The sequence below is a fragment of the Oncorhynchus mykiss genome, chromosome 10 (genome assembly GCF_013265735.2).
Source record: "Oncorhynchus mykiss isolate Arlee chromosome 10, USDA_OmykA_1.1, whole genome shotgun sequence".
In the NCBI taxonomy this organism is placed as follows: domain Eukaryota; kingdom Metazoa; phylum Chordata; class Actinopteri; order Salmoniformes; family Salmonidae; genus Oncorhynchus; species Oncorhynchus mykiss.
In genome coordinates this window covers 52,497,549-52,514,069 of record NC_048574.1, presented here as the reverse complement: position 1 = coordinate 52,514,069, position 16,521 = coordinate 52,497,549, and the positions used below count along the sequence as shown (strand labels likewise).

General features: G+C 42.2%; 1 protein-coding gene across 4 annotated transcripts in view; it reads left to right on the top strand.

Moving 5' to 3' along the window:
• Positions 1–16,521, top strand: part of c2cd2l (c2cd2 like) — a 47,666-nt gene that overhangs the window by 730 nt on the left and 30,415 nt on the right. For 2 of the 4 annotated variants that reach the window (XM_021619004.2, XM_021619000.2), the window contains exons 1-2: positions 3,519–3,811; positions 4,283–4,714. In XM_021619004.2, the coding sequence (XP_021474679.2) occupies positions 4,340–4,714 (375 nt within the window). In that variant the 5' untranslated portion in view covers positions 3,519–3,811; positions 4,283–4,339. Of the gene's footprint in view, positions 1–130; positions 397–3,518; positions 3,812–4,282; positions 4,715–16,521 lie in introns of those variants that run through there. The other 2 variants (XM_021619003.2, XM_021619001.2) reach the window with 2 other exon arrangements.

Here is a 16,521-nt window from a genome sequence, read left to right as displayed (position 1 = left end):
AGTACTGTACAAAGTCAGAGGTGCGCACCTTTGTTAGCGCTCCCCCTACCTCGGGCTTCCAGTGGGGAGGCCTGAGGTCAACCTACCCCCGCCCCCTCCCCATTTTGTACTGAGTGGGAGACCTTTCCAGGCAGTAGCCTGCCTAGCTCACAAACTAAAATCAGGGCGCCCACTCCGACAAGGTTAATTGACCCACAGTCCCACACGGTGACATGATATCATTGACGTGACGTGCAAGTGAGCGATAGAAAACGGATCACGCAAATGTCACCTTTCGGAATATTTATTTAATTTGTTTATTTATTTATTTTGTGTGGGTGCCCCATGCCGCCCCGACAACATGCCGCCTATGCCTAAATCTGCCACTGCACTTGCTGTTGGACTGTATGGGCAGCGGTAGGTTAAACTTTTTCCTCTCCTTTGGTAATACTTTAGTTAGTTTGCATTATTATCAGGCTGTTGTGTTGCCAATTTATGACTGGCATAACAGGATCGCTATATTCTGCTCTATTAAAACATGTTACACATATTCTTGTACAAGCCTTAATTTCTATAAAATGTGTGCATATGCCTGACAATGGCTGAATGCCATGGAAAGTTCCAATCCTTCCACCAGCAGTAGCTGCGCGTGGGTAAAATCACTGAGGAAGCCTGAAAAAAACAGGAAGTCTGACGTTTACATACACTTAGATTGGAGTCATTAAAACTCGTTTATCAACCACTCCACAAATGTCTTGTTAACAAACTATAGTTTTGGCAAGTTGGTTAGAACATCTACAATGTTCATCTACATCTACAAGTAATTTTTCCAACAATTGTTTACAGACAGATTATTTCACTAATAATTCACTGTATCACAATTCCAGTGGGTCAGAAGTTTACATACACTAAATTGACTGTGGAAAATTGCAGAAAATTATGTCATGACGTTAGAACTGATAGATTAATTGACATCATTTGAGTCAATTGGAGGTGTACCTGTGGATGTATTTCAAGGCCTACCTTCAAAAACCTTCAGTGCCTCTTTGCTTGACATCATGGGAAAATCAAAATAAATCAGCCAAGACCTCAGAAATAGAATTGGAGACTGGTTCATCCTGGTTCATCCTTGGGAGCAATTTCCAAACACCTGAAGGTACCACATTCATCTGTACAAACAATAGTACGCAAGTATAAACACCATGCGATCATGTGTAACAGTATAACTTTAGACCGTCCCCTCGCCCATACCCGGGCACGAACCAAGGACCCTCTGCACACATCAACAACAGTCACCCACGAAGCATCGTTACCCATCGCTCCACAAAAGCCTCGGCCCTTGCAGAGCAAGGGGAACCACTACTTCAAGGTCTCAGAGCAAGTGACGTCACCGATTGAAACGCTATTTAGCGTGTACCACCGCTAACTAAGCTAGCCGTTTCACATCCGTTACACATGCAGCCGTCATACCGCTCAGGAAGGAGACGCGTTCTGTCTCCTAGAGATGAACGAACTTTGGTGCGAAATGTGCAAATCAATCCCAGAACAACAGCAAAGGACCTTGTGAAGATGCTGGAGGAAACAGGTACAAAATTATCTATATCCACAGTAAAATGAGTCCTATTTCGACATAACCTGAAAGGCCGCTCAGCAAGGAAGAAGCCCCCGCTCCAAAACTACCATAAAAAAGCAACTGCACATGGGGACAAAGATCATACTTTTTGGAGAAATTGTTCCCTGGTCTGATGAAACAAAATAGAACTGTTTGGCCATAATGACCATCGTTATGTTTGGAGGAAAAAGGGGGAGGCTTGCAAGCCGAAGAACCCCATTCCAATCGTGAAGCATGGGGTGGCAGCATCATGTTGTGGGGGTGCTTTGCTGCAGGAGGACTTGGTGCACTTCACAAAATAGATGGCATCATGAGACAGGAAAATTATGTGGATATTTTGAAGCAGCACCTCAAGACATCAGTCAGGAAGATAAAGCTTGGTCGCAAATGGGTCTTCCAAATGGACAAAGACCCCAAGCATACTTCCAAAGTTGTGGCAAAATGGCTTAAGGACAACAAAGTCAAGGGATTGGAATGGCCATCACAAAGCGCTGACCTCAGTCCAATAGTACAGTTGTGGGCAGAGCTGAAAAAAGCGTGTGCGAGCAAGGAGGCCTACAAACCTGACTCAGTTACAACAGCTCTGTCAGGAGGAATGGGCCAAAATTCACCCACCTTATTGTGGGAAGCTTGTGGAAGGATAGCCGAAAAAATTTGACCCAAGTTAAAACAATTTAAAGGCAATGCTACCAAATACTAATTGAGTGTATGTAAACTCCTGACCCACTAGGAATGTGATGAAAGCTGAAATAAAAGCTGAAATGAACCATTCTCTCTACTATTATTCTGACATTTCACATTCTTAAAATAAAGTGGTGATCCTAACTGACCTAAGACAGGGAATTTTTACTAGGATGAAATGTCAGGAATGGTGAAAAACTGAGTTTCCATGTATTTGGCTAAGGTGTATGTAAACTTCCGACTTCAACTGGGGCGGCAGGGTAGCCTAGTGGTTGGACTAGTAATCGGAAGGTTGCAAGTTCAAACCCCCGAGCTGACAAGGTACAAATCTGAACCTGAACAGGCAGTTAACCCACTGTTCCTAGGCTGTCATTGAAAATAAGAATTTGTTCTTAACTGACTTGCTTAGTTAAATAAAGGTAAAATAAATATATATTTATGTTTTTTCTTGGTCATTTTTTTGTGGAAGCCTGGCTTCCCTTGTCATCCATGAATACAGGAAGAAAATGTGATAATGTATCATGTTATCATGTGCCAGTAACCATGTCAGTAGGCTATCCTATTTCGTCATTGTCTCTCGGTGTTGGGGCTTTTGACTGTGGCTGCCAGGACAACCGTAAAACAGTGCAGGTTCAGGTCAAGGCACGCTGCTCTGAAGATGAAGCATTCTAATTTTATGGACATAACATGGACCAATAAAAGACCAGTTCTCATTTTGTCCTGAATTTTTACAGTAATTTACTTAATCTTGCCACTCCCCCATTGTAAAAAATATTTTGGAAGCTATAGAAATGCATTTATTAATGTCTACATTCATTTTTGCCATATTTATTATCTTACAAACAACTTAATGTATAGACACTTTTAAGGTATACAAATTGAGCTAAACATACACCAACAAATATATATAAAAACATTTTCCTTGGAGTATCATTTTTTGAGATGACTAATGTTACTGTCCCCACTACAACAACAAAAAATACACAAATACACGTCCTTGAAACATGTAATTGAAATACTGTAGTATTCCATTCATTCCATATAGAGGCCTGCGTCTACTGGGAAGTGCCAATATGGCCTACCGGCAGCTTTGAAATGCCTTGAAATGGCCAATAGTAACAAAAGTAATCCAGGGTTGATATACATCATTGGTGCGCGTCCAATGAGGATTTGCCGAAAAATAAAATGTTGCGTGGCCCTTTAAATGTATGGTTCAGAGTGGTTGTGCACGCGCTGTTTGTGCGACTTGACAGTTCATCAGTTACTGCGCAATAGCGTACCATTGCCGAATTTGTACTGGATCGGATGATCGGAGGGCATGCAGGCTATAAAACAGTTGATATCGAATCATGCAACTTATTGAGGATATAAATAGCAGTTGCACATTGATCGGGAAACGGCACAACCGCTGATCATGACAACAGAAGCACATTCGGATGACGGACACAATGTATCCCGCGGTTACCGATTTCTTGCTGTCGATGCCTCCACTGACTTAAATGGTGGCGCTGTCAGATCCGACCTTTCGTGAATTACACTGTAGGCTAATTCCGTGTTTTACTATTTTAAAGGCTATTGCAATAGGATACACTCACTCTTCAATCAAGAGCAACAATATATCACCAGCATTTGTTTTATTTGTGCATGGTTTATTCTACTGTAGAGTTACGTAATGCATGTTATGCTACTAAATATGGCAACCTTTTGATATGACGACGCAATGTGCCTACAAACACACATGCAGCGTTTTGCATGTGACTACAGCCTATACTGCCATAAGTGCACAGCATTTTAGTAACACACAGTTGTAATTACAGTTGTCATGCATTTACAAATCTAACTTGTGATTCTTGTCATGGCTAGATCTATTCAGGTTAATTTCAAATAACCAACCAAATTCGTCCAATCTTTCTTGAATATTTCTTAATACATTATTAATAAATATGCTCTTGAAATATGTAAACCTAAATGACTCATGAATGACTGTTCTCTGGCCCTCCACCCCTATAGGCATACAAAAGAAGACCCAAACTTAATCCTCCAGTCTGATGATATGAGAAGCTCTAGATGATGATGGAGATGCTCTGGTACATAAACTGGCTGTGCCTGATGGGTCTTTTCCTGGCCTCCCTACTCATCGTGTTGGCCTGGCTTGTCCAGTACTCCCTGGACGTACTACACCCGACGAGCCCCAAGTCACTCACCCAGGGCTGGGGTGCCACATCCAGGCTACTCCCACCTATCACCCTCTCCCACCGGACTCAGGCTGGGGGTGTGTGGGGCACCCTGCTCAAGCTCTGGCTCGGACGGGATCGAGGAGGAGCAGCGTCCGAGGCCGGGGTGAAGGGTCTGCTCACATCACTGTTCTCCTTCAAGTCTTTCCGGGAACATTGGCAGAGGGCTTGGGTCAAAGTTCTCAATGAACAAGCCTGCAGACATGGGGTAAGTTATTTTTGTTGTTGCTCCTGGCCGTTCTATGGCAAGATTGACTAATTCATTAGACGTGTCGATAAGAGCATTGAGCATCAAAACCCAATATATAATTAGCCTGTTACAGATTGCTTGTTTTGACATTAACTGTCAAGCAACACAGCAGCAGTTGCAATGTTGAAATCTGAAAACATTGTGCCATAATGTGTGTCTGTGTGCTGTAAGTATGTGTAGGCAGTGGTATCTCCATCATTCCAGGCAGCAGGCAGGGAGGCGGGCAGTGCTTCTCATTGTTGGAGTTTTGTGTGGGAGTTTGAGTGTCACGATAAGCAGGCAAGAGAGATCAGTTATTGTGTAACCACACTGAATCAATCCACATGTGAGTGGTGAGACCATAGAGATGTGTTATAATATGTTCAACTTATTTCTGTGGGTGTGAGACAATCCCACAAAGCCCAAAGTATGAACGTTCATCTGTGTCCCAAATGGCACCATATTCCCTACATGGTGCACTATTTTTGCCCGGGGCCCATAGCGCTCAGGTCAAAAGTAGTGCACTATGTAGTGAATAGGGTGCCATTTGGAATGCCGACCATGTGTTATATAATCAATAACTATCCCTTTTCACCTGTATGGCAACATAGAGATGGTGGTATCAAGGAAAGGGCTGAAATAAGCAGCCACTCTCTCTGATGAATGTATGCACTCAAATGGATGCCAATACACAATTTCTCTATCTTCTCTATTACTGGGTAATGCACATCCACTTTCAGTACAAAGTCCGAGCCTAGAAAACCCTTTCATTTCTCCCTGTCATGCTGCCAGTCACAAAGAGACAGTCTACCTCCTGTGTTTGCGGTGGACACCAGACTGTTAATGTACTCTTACTTTATTCAAACTCTACGTTTGATGTGCCTGTATCAAATCCCACTGCTCCGTCTACTGCCCTAGTGGGCACCTTCGACCACGATCTGTATGTGTGTGGGTGAGTGCATGTGTAAGAATGTGTGCGTGTTAAAGTTTTTAAAGGGGCTCAAACTACCACCAGTCAGCTCAAAATGTGCGTGCCGTGTGCGTGCGCATATGTACGTGCTTCCATGCGCGTTTTTGTGTGTGTATGTGTGTTAGTTTAATTAAAGGTAGTCGAACTGCAACTCCCTAGGGTGAAAGGGGACACTGCTCAGAGCTATCCTCTTGTTCTGACCTACAAAGGCTATTGTAGACGCAAAGATGGTACTGTACAAAGACCAGAGCGTCAACAAAACTGTAAGTCTAGTCCAGGAAGACATAGAGGAAAATCCAGTTTGTGTGTTACGTCAATGCAGCCAACAATAACATCCTGGTGCAATTGATCAGATGCAATTATAATGTTGAGGCATGGTCCAACAGCATTCTTGTAGAATGTATCACTTCATATATTCCACACTGCTATATTCCTTCAACAAGCTCTCTTTCTAATCAAAGAGGGTCAAATGGGTGTTTTATAGAGAACAGAAGGCTTGTTAAGTTAAATGCTTTTGCACACTGTTTCCACTCCTCTGCCTAGCGAATTAAATACTAGTGCTTGTTCAGCAACCCAGATATAGCCTCCCCGTTGTCAGGGGGTTAAGAACACGGTTACATCATTTTTTGCTTACATTTCACAGTCAGTCTGCAAATAAATGCGCCAGGAGAAGACAAGACCGCATCAGAAAAAAGCTGTTTACTCATGTGGTGTTTAATTTGTACTCTGGCTAACTGCCAAAGCTGATAGAGGCACCTAATGTTGCTATTTCCTCTGCGTTACGAAAAAACCCGCAATCAACTCTCATTGGTGTAATCTGTGTGGTATCTTGGATTAGGCCAACAAGTATTTTGTGTGGGCAACTGGGCACCCCAAGCACATCAAAGTCTCTGGTAAATTTTACATCTGTGAATAGGTTGGTTGTAGAAGGAATGTCATTGTATCCTTCACCGACTAAAGCCTTATATGTTGACCTCGCACAATCATCCAATAACAGTGTTCACCCCCCTCATTTTGCTAGGCCCAACAACAGACTCTTACTCGACTTAATGGACTGTATGTACATTAACCTACATTTTAACCTATAACCTACTGTATTTGAAGTCAAAACACAGCTCCACAATGAACCTGTGGTGTTTAGCATGAGGTGGTCACATGCCTGTGTCTTAGTAAGAGGTCTTTGGTTCCTCCTTACCAGCTCCCCTCATCTTCAAATACACCTGACCTGAAAAACCAGCCGGAAGGGTTGTGCTGCTACAGTATGACAAGTGTTAGATAACCAATGGTAGGGCTGTGGCGGTCATGCCATTTTGTCAGCCGGTGATTGTCAAGCAAATATCTGCTAGTCTTGCAGTAATTGATTAACATAAACACATTTAGCATCTCCTGTCTTCTATGCATAGCCTACAAGCCACTGATGCAGACCTTTGGAACATCTACATTTTAAAAAGTCAAATAAATCCATGAAATGTAGCCTATACCATCACAATAAATCCATCATTTATTTTAGACGGGTCTAAAGAAACATGATATTAAGAAAATGTAGTCTATTTCAGAAGAACAGAATACCATACTCTGAGTTGTCCTTATGTTAGGCCCTGATCTGGCTATGCGACAGTGGGCTCAAATTACTGGCACCCCTGACTGACAATGCACAAAATATAAACCATATAATTATAGAGAAACTCAAAATACTAACATGTGAGAAATACTGTACTTTATTAATGTTTCAATGGAACCCACCAAAATTATTTATTGATTTAATTAAAAATCAATGTCCTCTAAATCAAGGTTTCACAATTAATGGCATCCTTAAAGTTTATTGTAAATAACAACTACCAAAATTAAATCAGGAATTCAATTCCACTTATTTAAGTTTATCTAAGTCTTAAGGAACTATATTGAGCCGTTACATCACTTCCTGTTTCACTAGTGTATAAAAATGAGGTAACACGCTGGCTAATATTAATAATATGCGTGTCAATCTCTCCTGGCTGAAAGTGGAGGAGAGATTGACTTCATCACTACTTTTATTTATGAGAGGTTGAATGCATGTTGAAGCTGTCTGTCTAAACTACTGGCACACAGCCATGACTACATGTAACTCTATTCCACATCAAGTAACTGACGCAAGCAGTAAAATTAGATTTTAAAAAACAGATTTAAAAAATGCCTTCTAGAACAGCGGGGACTGTGAAGCAACACAAACACAGACACATGCATACACACACACACAATGACATACGCATTATACATACACATGGATTTAGTACTGTAGATATGTGGTAGTGGTGGAGTAGGGGCCTTAGGGCACACACAGTATGTTATGACATCTGTGAATGTATTGTAATGTTATTAAAATTGTATAAACTGCCTTACTTTTCCTGGGGTCTAGCAAAATTATGTTAAGCCCTGATCTAATAGGGATCCATAATAAATACAATATATCCCTTTGTCATCCAACACCATGAAGAAAACAAATGAACTGGCAGTTCAAAAGAGACAGATGATACCTTTATTAATCTGGTAGTGGCTACAAGAATATCCACAAACAATTGAATATACCACTGAGCACTGTCAGAGCAATTATAAAAAAATTCAAAAGATACGGAACAGTTGAAAACCTCACGGGTAAAGGACTAAAATGCATTTTGCCCCCGAGGATAGGGAGGAGGATGGTGAGAGAAGCAACAAAATCCCCAAGAATCACTGTGAAATAATTGCAGGCCTTGGTGGCGTCTTGGGGTCACCAGGTTTCAAAAAGCACCATCAGATGCCACCTCCACAACCACAGGCTCTTTGGAAGGGTTGCCAGAAGAAAGCCCTTTCTGACCCCAAGACACAGACGCAAGCGCTTGGAGTTTGCCAGATGTCATTTAAATTATGACTAGAAGAAGGTGCTCTCCAAAATTGAACGTTTTGGTCAGATACAGCATTGGAATGTTTGGCATTGAAACAGATGCATACAAGGAGAGGCATCCCATACCCACGGTGAAATATGGTGTTGGGTCAGTGATGTTTTGGGGCTGTTTTAATTCCAGAGGTCCATGGGCACTGGTTAAGATTAATGGCATAATGAATTCCACCAAGTATCAGGCAATTTTGGCTGACAATCAGGTTGCCTCTGCCAGAAGGCTGTGACTTGGCCGTAGGTGGACTTTCCAACAAGACAATGACCCAAAACATACCTCAAGATCCACACAGAAATTATTTTGTTGTCACAGAACCAATGTTCTGCCATGGCCATCTTAGTCGCCGGACCTCAATCCAATCCTAAACCTGTGGGCTGACTTGAAGAGGGCAGTTGATAAGCGCAAACCCAAGAATGTGAAGGATCTTGAAAGGATCTGCATAGAGGAATGATCCAAAATCCCTCCAAATGTGTTCCTTAACCTTGTCAAACATTAAACCTGACTCCATGCCGTTATCCTTGCCAGAGGTGGTTGCACTAAGTACTAAATGAGGAGTGCCAATAATTATGAAATCTTGATTATCCTTATCCAATTCCAAGACGCATATTGAAGATATTGTAAGAACTGTCCACATTTACTTTTCGTCAGCCAAGAAGATGAGTAGGCATAACAACCAGCAAAAGCACTAGTTTATGTCAATCTACTATCCCCAATAGTACAAAAGTTGACCTATTCTGTGGGAAAAATAAATATTCCAAACATAGTCCGGGACTGTTGTGGGATGAGATAGATCCCTAATTAATACAACACTAGCATTAAAAAAAACTATTTTAAGCAATGAGCCTGACTCAACAGGTGAGAACGTTTAGCTTAAAATGTTCATAAACTATTAGGCTATTTCTTCACATTATAAGCGCAGCAATGTGCACACAGCAGTAGGCCATAAGTGCGAATGTCCCAGGGATGCAAACTAGTCACCTTTCGGCGAAAATGTGTTGTTTTGAATCCAAAATAGGCTGGATGCCACTTTCCATCTTTCAATACAGTGGATAAAAAGGGGTATGCCAGGTGTACTCTCTGCCTGAAAGAGATCAATTATTCCAACAAAGGGTATAATGCTCTGCTGGCACATTGTAGAACAGATTCCACAGGCAAAAAGTGTACAATGTAATAATGTGCAGGTTTGCCCAAAGATATTGCTTTTGTTGTTTTGAACTTGACAGTAACACATGTGAGTCTTGGGGGATTATTTAATTTTTTTACTCCGTGAACGTTATTTTTGCACACATGTAGCCTTGTGCACTTGATCGATGTCTGCTATAGTGGCCACTATAATAGAGCAAAAATAGAATACCTGTTTGTTTCATTCTATTTCTACTTAAGATGTTTTTTTCCAAAGTTAAATATTTAGACGTGTGTGTTAGAGGTCGACCGATTATGATTTTTCAACACCGATATCGATTATTGGAGGACCAAAAAAGCCGATGCCGATTTAAAAAAATATATATATATATATACACACACACACACACACACACACACACACACACACACACACACACACACACAGTGGGGCAAAAAAGTATTTAGTCAGCTACCAATTGTGCAAGTTCTCCCACTTAAAAAGATGAGAGAGGCCTGTAATTTTCATCATAGGTACACTACAGAAAAAAATCCAGAAAATCACATTGTAGAATTTTTAATGAATTTATTTGCAAATGATGGTGGAAAATAACTTTGTTATTGACCAAATACTTAATCTCAATACTTTGTTATATACCCTTTGTTGGCAATGACAGAGGTCAAACGTTTTCTGTTAGTCTTCACAAGGTTTTCACACACTGTTGCTGGTATTTTGGCCCATTCCTCCATGCAGATCTCCTCTAGAGCAGTGATGTTTTGGGGCTGTTGCTGGGCAACACGGACTTTCAACTCCCTCCAAAGATTTTTTATGGGGTTGAGATCTGGAGACTGGCTAGACCACTCCAGGACCTTGAAATGCTTCTTACGAAGCCACTCATTCATTGCCCGGGCGGTGTGTTTGGGATCATTGTCATGCTGAAATACCCAGCCACATTTCATCTTCAATGCCCTTGCTGATGGAAGGAGGTTTTCGCTCAAAATCTCACGATACATGGCCCCATTCATTCTTTCCTTTACACGGATCAGTCGTCCTGGTCCCTTTGCAGAAAAACAGCCCCAAAGCATGATGTTTCCACCACCATGCTTCACAGTAGGTATGGTGTTCTTTGGATGCAACTCAGCATTCTTTGTCCTCCAAATACGACGAGTTGAGTTTTTACCAAAAAGTTATATTTTGGTTTCATCTGACCATATGACATTCTCCCAATCTTCTTCTGGATCATCCAAATGCTCTCTAGCAAACTTCAGATGGGCCTGGACATGTACTGGCTTAAGCAGGGGGACACGTCTGGCACTGCAGGATTTGAGTCCTTGGTGGCGTAGTGTGTTACTGATGGTAGGTTTTGTTACTTTGGTCCCTGCTCTCTGCAGGTCATTCACTAGGTCCCCCCGTGTGTTCTGGGATTTTTGCTCACCGCTCTTGTGATCATTTTGACCCCACTGGGTGAGATCTTGCATGGAGCCCCAGATCGAGGGAGATTATCAGTGGTCTTGTATGTCTTCCATTTCCTAATAATTGCTCCCACAGTTGATTTCTTCAAACCAAGCTGCTTACCTATTGCAGATTCAGTCTTCCCAGCCTGGTGCAGGTCTACAATTTTGTTTCTGGTGTCCTTTGACAGCTCTTTGGTCTTGGCCATAGTGGAGTTTGGAGTGACTGTTTGAGGTTGTGGACAGGTGTCTTTTATACTGATAACAAGTTCAAACAGGTGCCATTAATACAGGTAACGAGTGGAGGACAGAGGAGCCTCTTAAAGAAGAAGTTACAGGTCTGTGAGAGCCAGAAATCTTGCTTGTTTATAGGTGACCAAATACTTATTTTTCCACCATAATTTGCAAATTCATTAAAAATCCTACAATGTGATTTTCTGGATTTTTTTTCTTCTCATTTTGTCTGTCATAGTTGAAGTGTACCTATGATGAAAATTACAGGTCTCTCTCATCTTTTTAAGTGGGAGAACTTGCACAATTGGTGGCTGACTAAATACTTTTTTGCCCCACTGTGTGTGTGTGTATATATATACAAAGATGTATTTGTAATAATGACAATTACAACAATACTGAATTAACACTTATTTTCTTAATATAATACATCAATACAATCAATTTAGCCTCAAGTAGATAATGAAACATCTTCAATTTGATTTAAATAATGCAAAAACAAAGTGTTGGAGAAGAACGTAAAAGTGCAATATGTGCTATGTAAGAAAGCTAACGTTTCAGTTCCTTGCTCAGAACATGAGAACATATGAAAGCTGGTGGTTCCTTTTATCATAAGTCTTCAATATTCCCAGGTAAGAAGTTTTAGGTTGTAGTTATTATAGGACTATTTCCCTCTATACCCTTTGTATTTCATTAACCTTTGACTATTGGATGTTCTTATAGGCACTTTAGTATTGCCAGTGTAACAGTGTAGCCTCCGTCCCTCTCCTCGCTCGAACCAGCAACACAACGACAACAGCCACCACATCGAAGCAGCGTTACCCATGCAGAGCAAGGGGAACAACCACTCCAAGGCTCAGAGCGAGTGAAGTTTGAAAAGCTATTAGCGCGCGCTAACTAGCCAGCCATTTCACTTCGGTCACACCAGCCTCATCTCGGGAGTTGATAGGTTTGAAGTCATAAACAGCGCAATGCTTGACTCACAACGAAGAACTGCTGGCAAAACACACGAAAGTTCTGTTTGAATGAATGTTTACGCACCTGCTTCTGTCTACCAACGCTCAGTCAGATACTTAGATACTTGTATGCTTGTATGCACAGTCAGATTATATGCAACACAGGACACGCTAGATAATATCTAGTAATATCATCAACCATGTGTAGTTAACTAGTGATTATGATTGATTGATTTTTATAAGATAAGTTTAATGCTAGCTGGCAACTTACCCTGGCTTACTGCATTTGCGTAACAGGCAGTCTCCTTGTGGAGTGCAACGAGAAAGAGGCAGGTCGTTATTGCGTTGGACTAGTTAACTGTAAGGTCGCAAGATTGGATCCCCCGAGCTGAAAAGGTGAACATCTCTTTCTGCCCCTGAACGAGGCAGTTAACCCACCGTTCCTAAAATAAGAATGTGTTCTTAACTGACTTGCCTAGCTAAATAAAGATTAAATAAAGGTGTAAAAACTTTTTTTTTTTAATTAATCGGCGCCCTAAAATACCGATTTCCGATTGTTATGAAAACTTGAAATCGGCCATTCCGATTAATCGGTCAAGTTACAGCGGTACAGCACCGATTACATGGAGTACCAGGCAGTTAGCAGGTTTGGTATGCTACTAATGACCATCAGCAGCATCAGAGCTTGGAGAAGCCTAATTACCATGACTAAACGCTCACATGGAATTTGACTGCCTTCATGACTCGTGGCGGTAAAATGGTCACTGTAACAGCCTTAACCAAGGGGCGAGCCATGTCACCGTCATCAAGCTCTCCGCTCCTCACACACAGGCACCTGCCAGGCATGTTGCCCTGGACACTCGGTAACAGATACCTTGGCAACAGTCCCAAACCATGGTGTCTGCGACTGTGACTCACGTTCACACTGACCTGTGCACTGTCACGATTATGTTTCTGCATCGGGCAAAATATGCAGGAGGAATAGAGGCATCAGTGTCATTACATGGTCGTTATGTCGGGATGGAGAAACCTGAGTAATTTTATTACATTATCCTAAAGTGCTGCTCTGGCACCATCCACTGATGTTGTTATAGAATACTTGTTGTGCTATGAAGACATGGCTATTCAAGTTTAAAATTACCACCAAGATTACCATTACCATATCCTACACAGCATCATCAGATATGTGATAATCCACTAAAGGCTATATTTTGTAATAGAAATTAGAAAAGTTGTATCTTACTTATTTATGAGTATGTCATGTCTGTCTTTGTCTTCTGATACACTTAAATCCTTACACTCTAGGCATACAGTATGTCACCACCTGACATCACACGGTAGAGTCCCATGGCCTTATTAGTCTTGCATTACCAAACTCCCAGGTCTCATTCCCACGTGTCGTGCAGGGAGCATGGAATCAACTGAGGCTACCATATCCTTATCCTGAGTGTACACCCAAGTCCGTCTTTGCTTGGAACTAGGCTGTCATGCTGTAAACCATGGCCCAAACACGCAGCCACTGAGGCTAAGAGCTTGCATTCGGGAAGTATTCATACATCTGGACTTTTTCCACATTTTGTTACATTACATTCTTATTCTAAAATGGATTAAATTGTTTATTTCTCATTAATCCACACACAATACCTCATAATGACAAAGCAAAAACATTTTTTTCGAATTTTTTGCAAATGTATTAAAAATAAAACACTGAAATATAACATTTCTATAAGTATTCAGACCCTTTACTCAGTACTTTGAAGCACCTTTGGCAGCGATTACAGCCTCGTCTTCTTGGGTATGATGGTAAAAGCTTGGCACACCTGTATTTGGGGAGTTTCTCCCATTCTTCGCCACAGATCCTCTCAAGCTCTGTCAGGTTGAATGGAGAGCGTTGCTGCACAGCTATTTTCACGTTTCTCCAGAGATGTTCGGGCTCTGGCTGGGCCACTCAAGGACATTCAGAGACTTGTCCCGAAGCCACTCCTGCGTTGTCTTGGCTGTGTGCTTAGGGTCGTTGTCCTGTTGGAAGGTTAACCTTCACCTCAGTCTGAGGTCCTGAGCTCTCTGGAGCTGGTTTTCATCAAGGATCTCTCTGTATGCCTCCCGAGTGGCGCAACGGTTTAAGGAACTGCATCCCAATGCTTGAGCTGTCACTACAGACCCGGGTTTGATCCCAGGGTGTGTCGCAGCCAGCCGCGACCGGGAGACCCATGAGGCAGCGCACAATTTTCCCAGCATCATCCGGGTTAGGGGAGGGTTTGGCTGGCCGGGATGTCCTTGTCCCATCGCCCTCTAACGACTCCTTGTGGTGGGCCGGAGCGGATGCACACTGACTTCGGTTGCCAGTTGTACCGTGTTTCTTCCAACACATTGGTGCGGCTGGCTTCCGGGTTGAACGAGAGTGTGTCAAGAAGCAGTGCGTCTTGTCAGGGTTGTGTTTCGGAGGACACATGACTCTCGACCTTCGCCTCTCCCGAGTTTGTACGGGTGTTGCAATGATGGGACAATACTGTAACTACCAATTGAATATCACGAAATTGGGGAGACAAAGGGGTAAAAATAAATAAAAGGATCTCTCAGTACTTTGCTCCGTTCATCTTTCCTTCGATCCTGACTAGTCTCCCAGTCCCTGCCTCTGAAAAACATCCCACAGCATGATGCTGCACCGCCATGCTTCACTGTAGGGATGGTTTGACGCTTGGCATTCAGGTCAAAGAGTTCAATCTTGGTTTCATCAGACCAGAGAATCTTATTTCTCATGGTCAGAGTCCTTTAGGTGACTTTTGGCAAATTCCAAGTGGGCGGCAGGTAGCCTAGTGGTTAGAGCATTGGGCCAGTAACCGAAAAGTTGCTAGATCGAATCCCTGAGCTGACAAGGTAAAAATCGGTCGTTCGAACAAGGCAGTTAACCTACTGTTCCTAGGCCCTCATTGTAAATAAGAATTTGTTCTTAACTGACTTGACTAGTTAAATAAAGGTTCAAATAAAATTTAAAAATGCTGCATTAATGTTTTGGTACCCTTCCCCAGATCTGTGGGGAATCCTTACTACCAAGGATTATCAAGAAAAAAACTTCTAACAAACAAAACCTGCATAAGAACCACAGCAGAACCTGGAAATACTATCTTACTCAAACTGAGTGAGTAATGTTCAGTCTGAACCTATTTCTGAAGTCAAGTTTTTTTTACTGAGAAGTGGCTTCCTTCTGGCCACTACCATAAAGGCCTGATTTTATTTGAGATGGTTGATGGTTGAGATGGTTGTCCTTCTGGAAAGTTATCCCATCTCCACAGAGGAACTCTGGAGCTCTGTCAGAGTGACCATTGGGTTCTTGGTCAACTCCCTGACCAAGGGCCTTCTCTTCCGATTGTACAGTATGGCCGGGCGGCCAGCTCTAGGAAGAGTCTTGGGGGTTCCAAACTTCTTCCATTTAAGAATGATGGGGGCCACTGTGTTCTTGGGGACCTTCAATGCTGCAGAAATGTTTTGGTACCCTTCCCCAGATCTGTGCCTCGACACAATCCTGTCTCTGAGCTCCTTGGACAATTCCTTCGACATCACTGCTTGGTTTTTGCGCTGACATGCAGTACACTGTCAACTGTGGGACCTTATATAAACAGGTGTGCCTTTCCAAATCATGTACAATCAATTGAATTTACCAGGTGGATTTACAGGTGGACTCCAATCAAGTTGTAGAAACATCTCAATGATGATCAATGGAAACAGGATGCACCTGAGCTCAATTTTAAGTCTCATAGCGAAGGGTCTGAATACCTATGTAAATAAGGTATTTCTGTTTTTTACCTGTTTTCACTGTGTCATTATGGGGTATTGTGTGTAGATCGATGAGGAAAACAATAAATTTTAAATAATTTTAGAATAAGGCTGTAATGGAACAACGTGGAAAGAAAATCAAGGGGTCTGAATACTTTCCAAATGCACTGTAGGTGAGGAAGCCAGGGACACACGAGTGTGTGTATGTCTGCGTGCGTGCGCCGTGCGGGTCTGGGCATCCAAGTGTCTGATACTATGTGATGGATGTGTTCCATTTCCACACACAGACTTTGGCGTCGATACCCACACATCATTTGGTGTGACGGACATGGGTGTACCCCCACTCTCCTGAAGATGCTGGATCAGGAT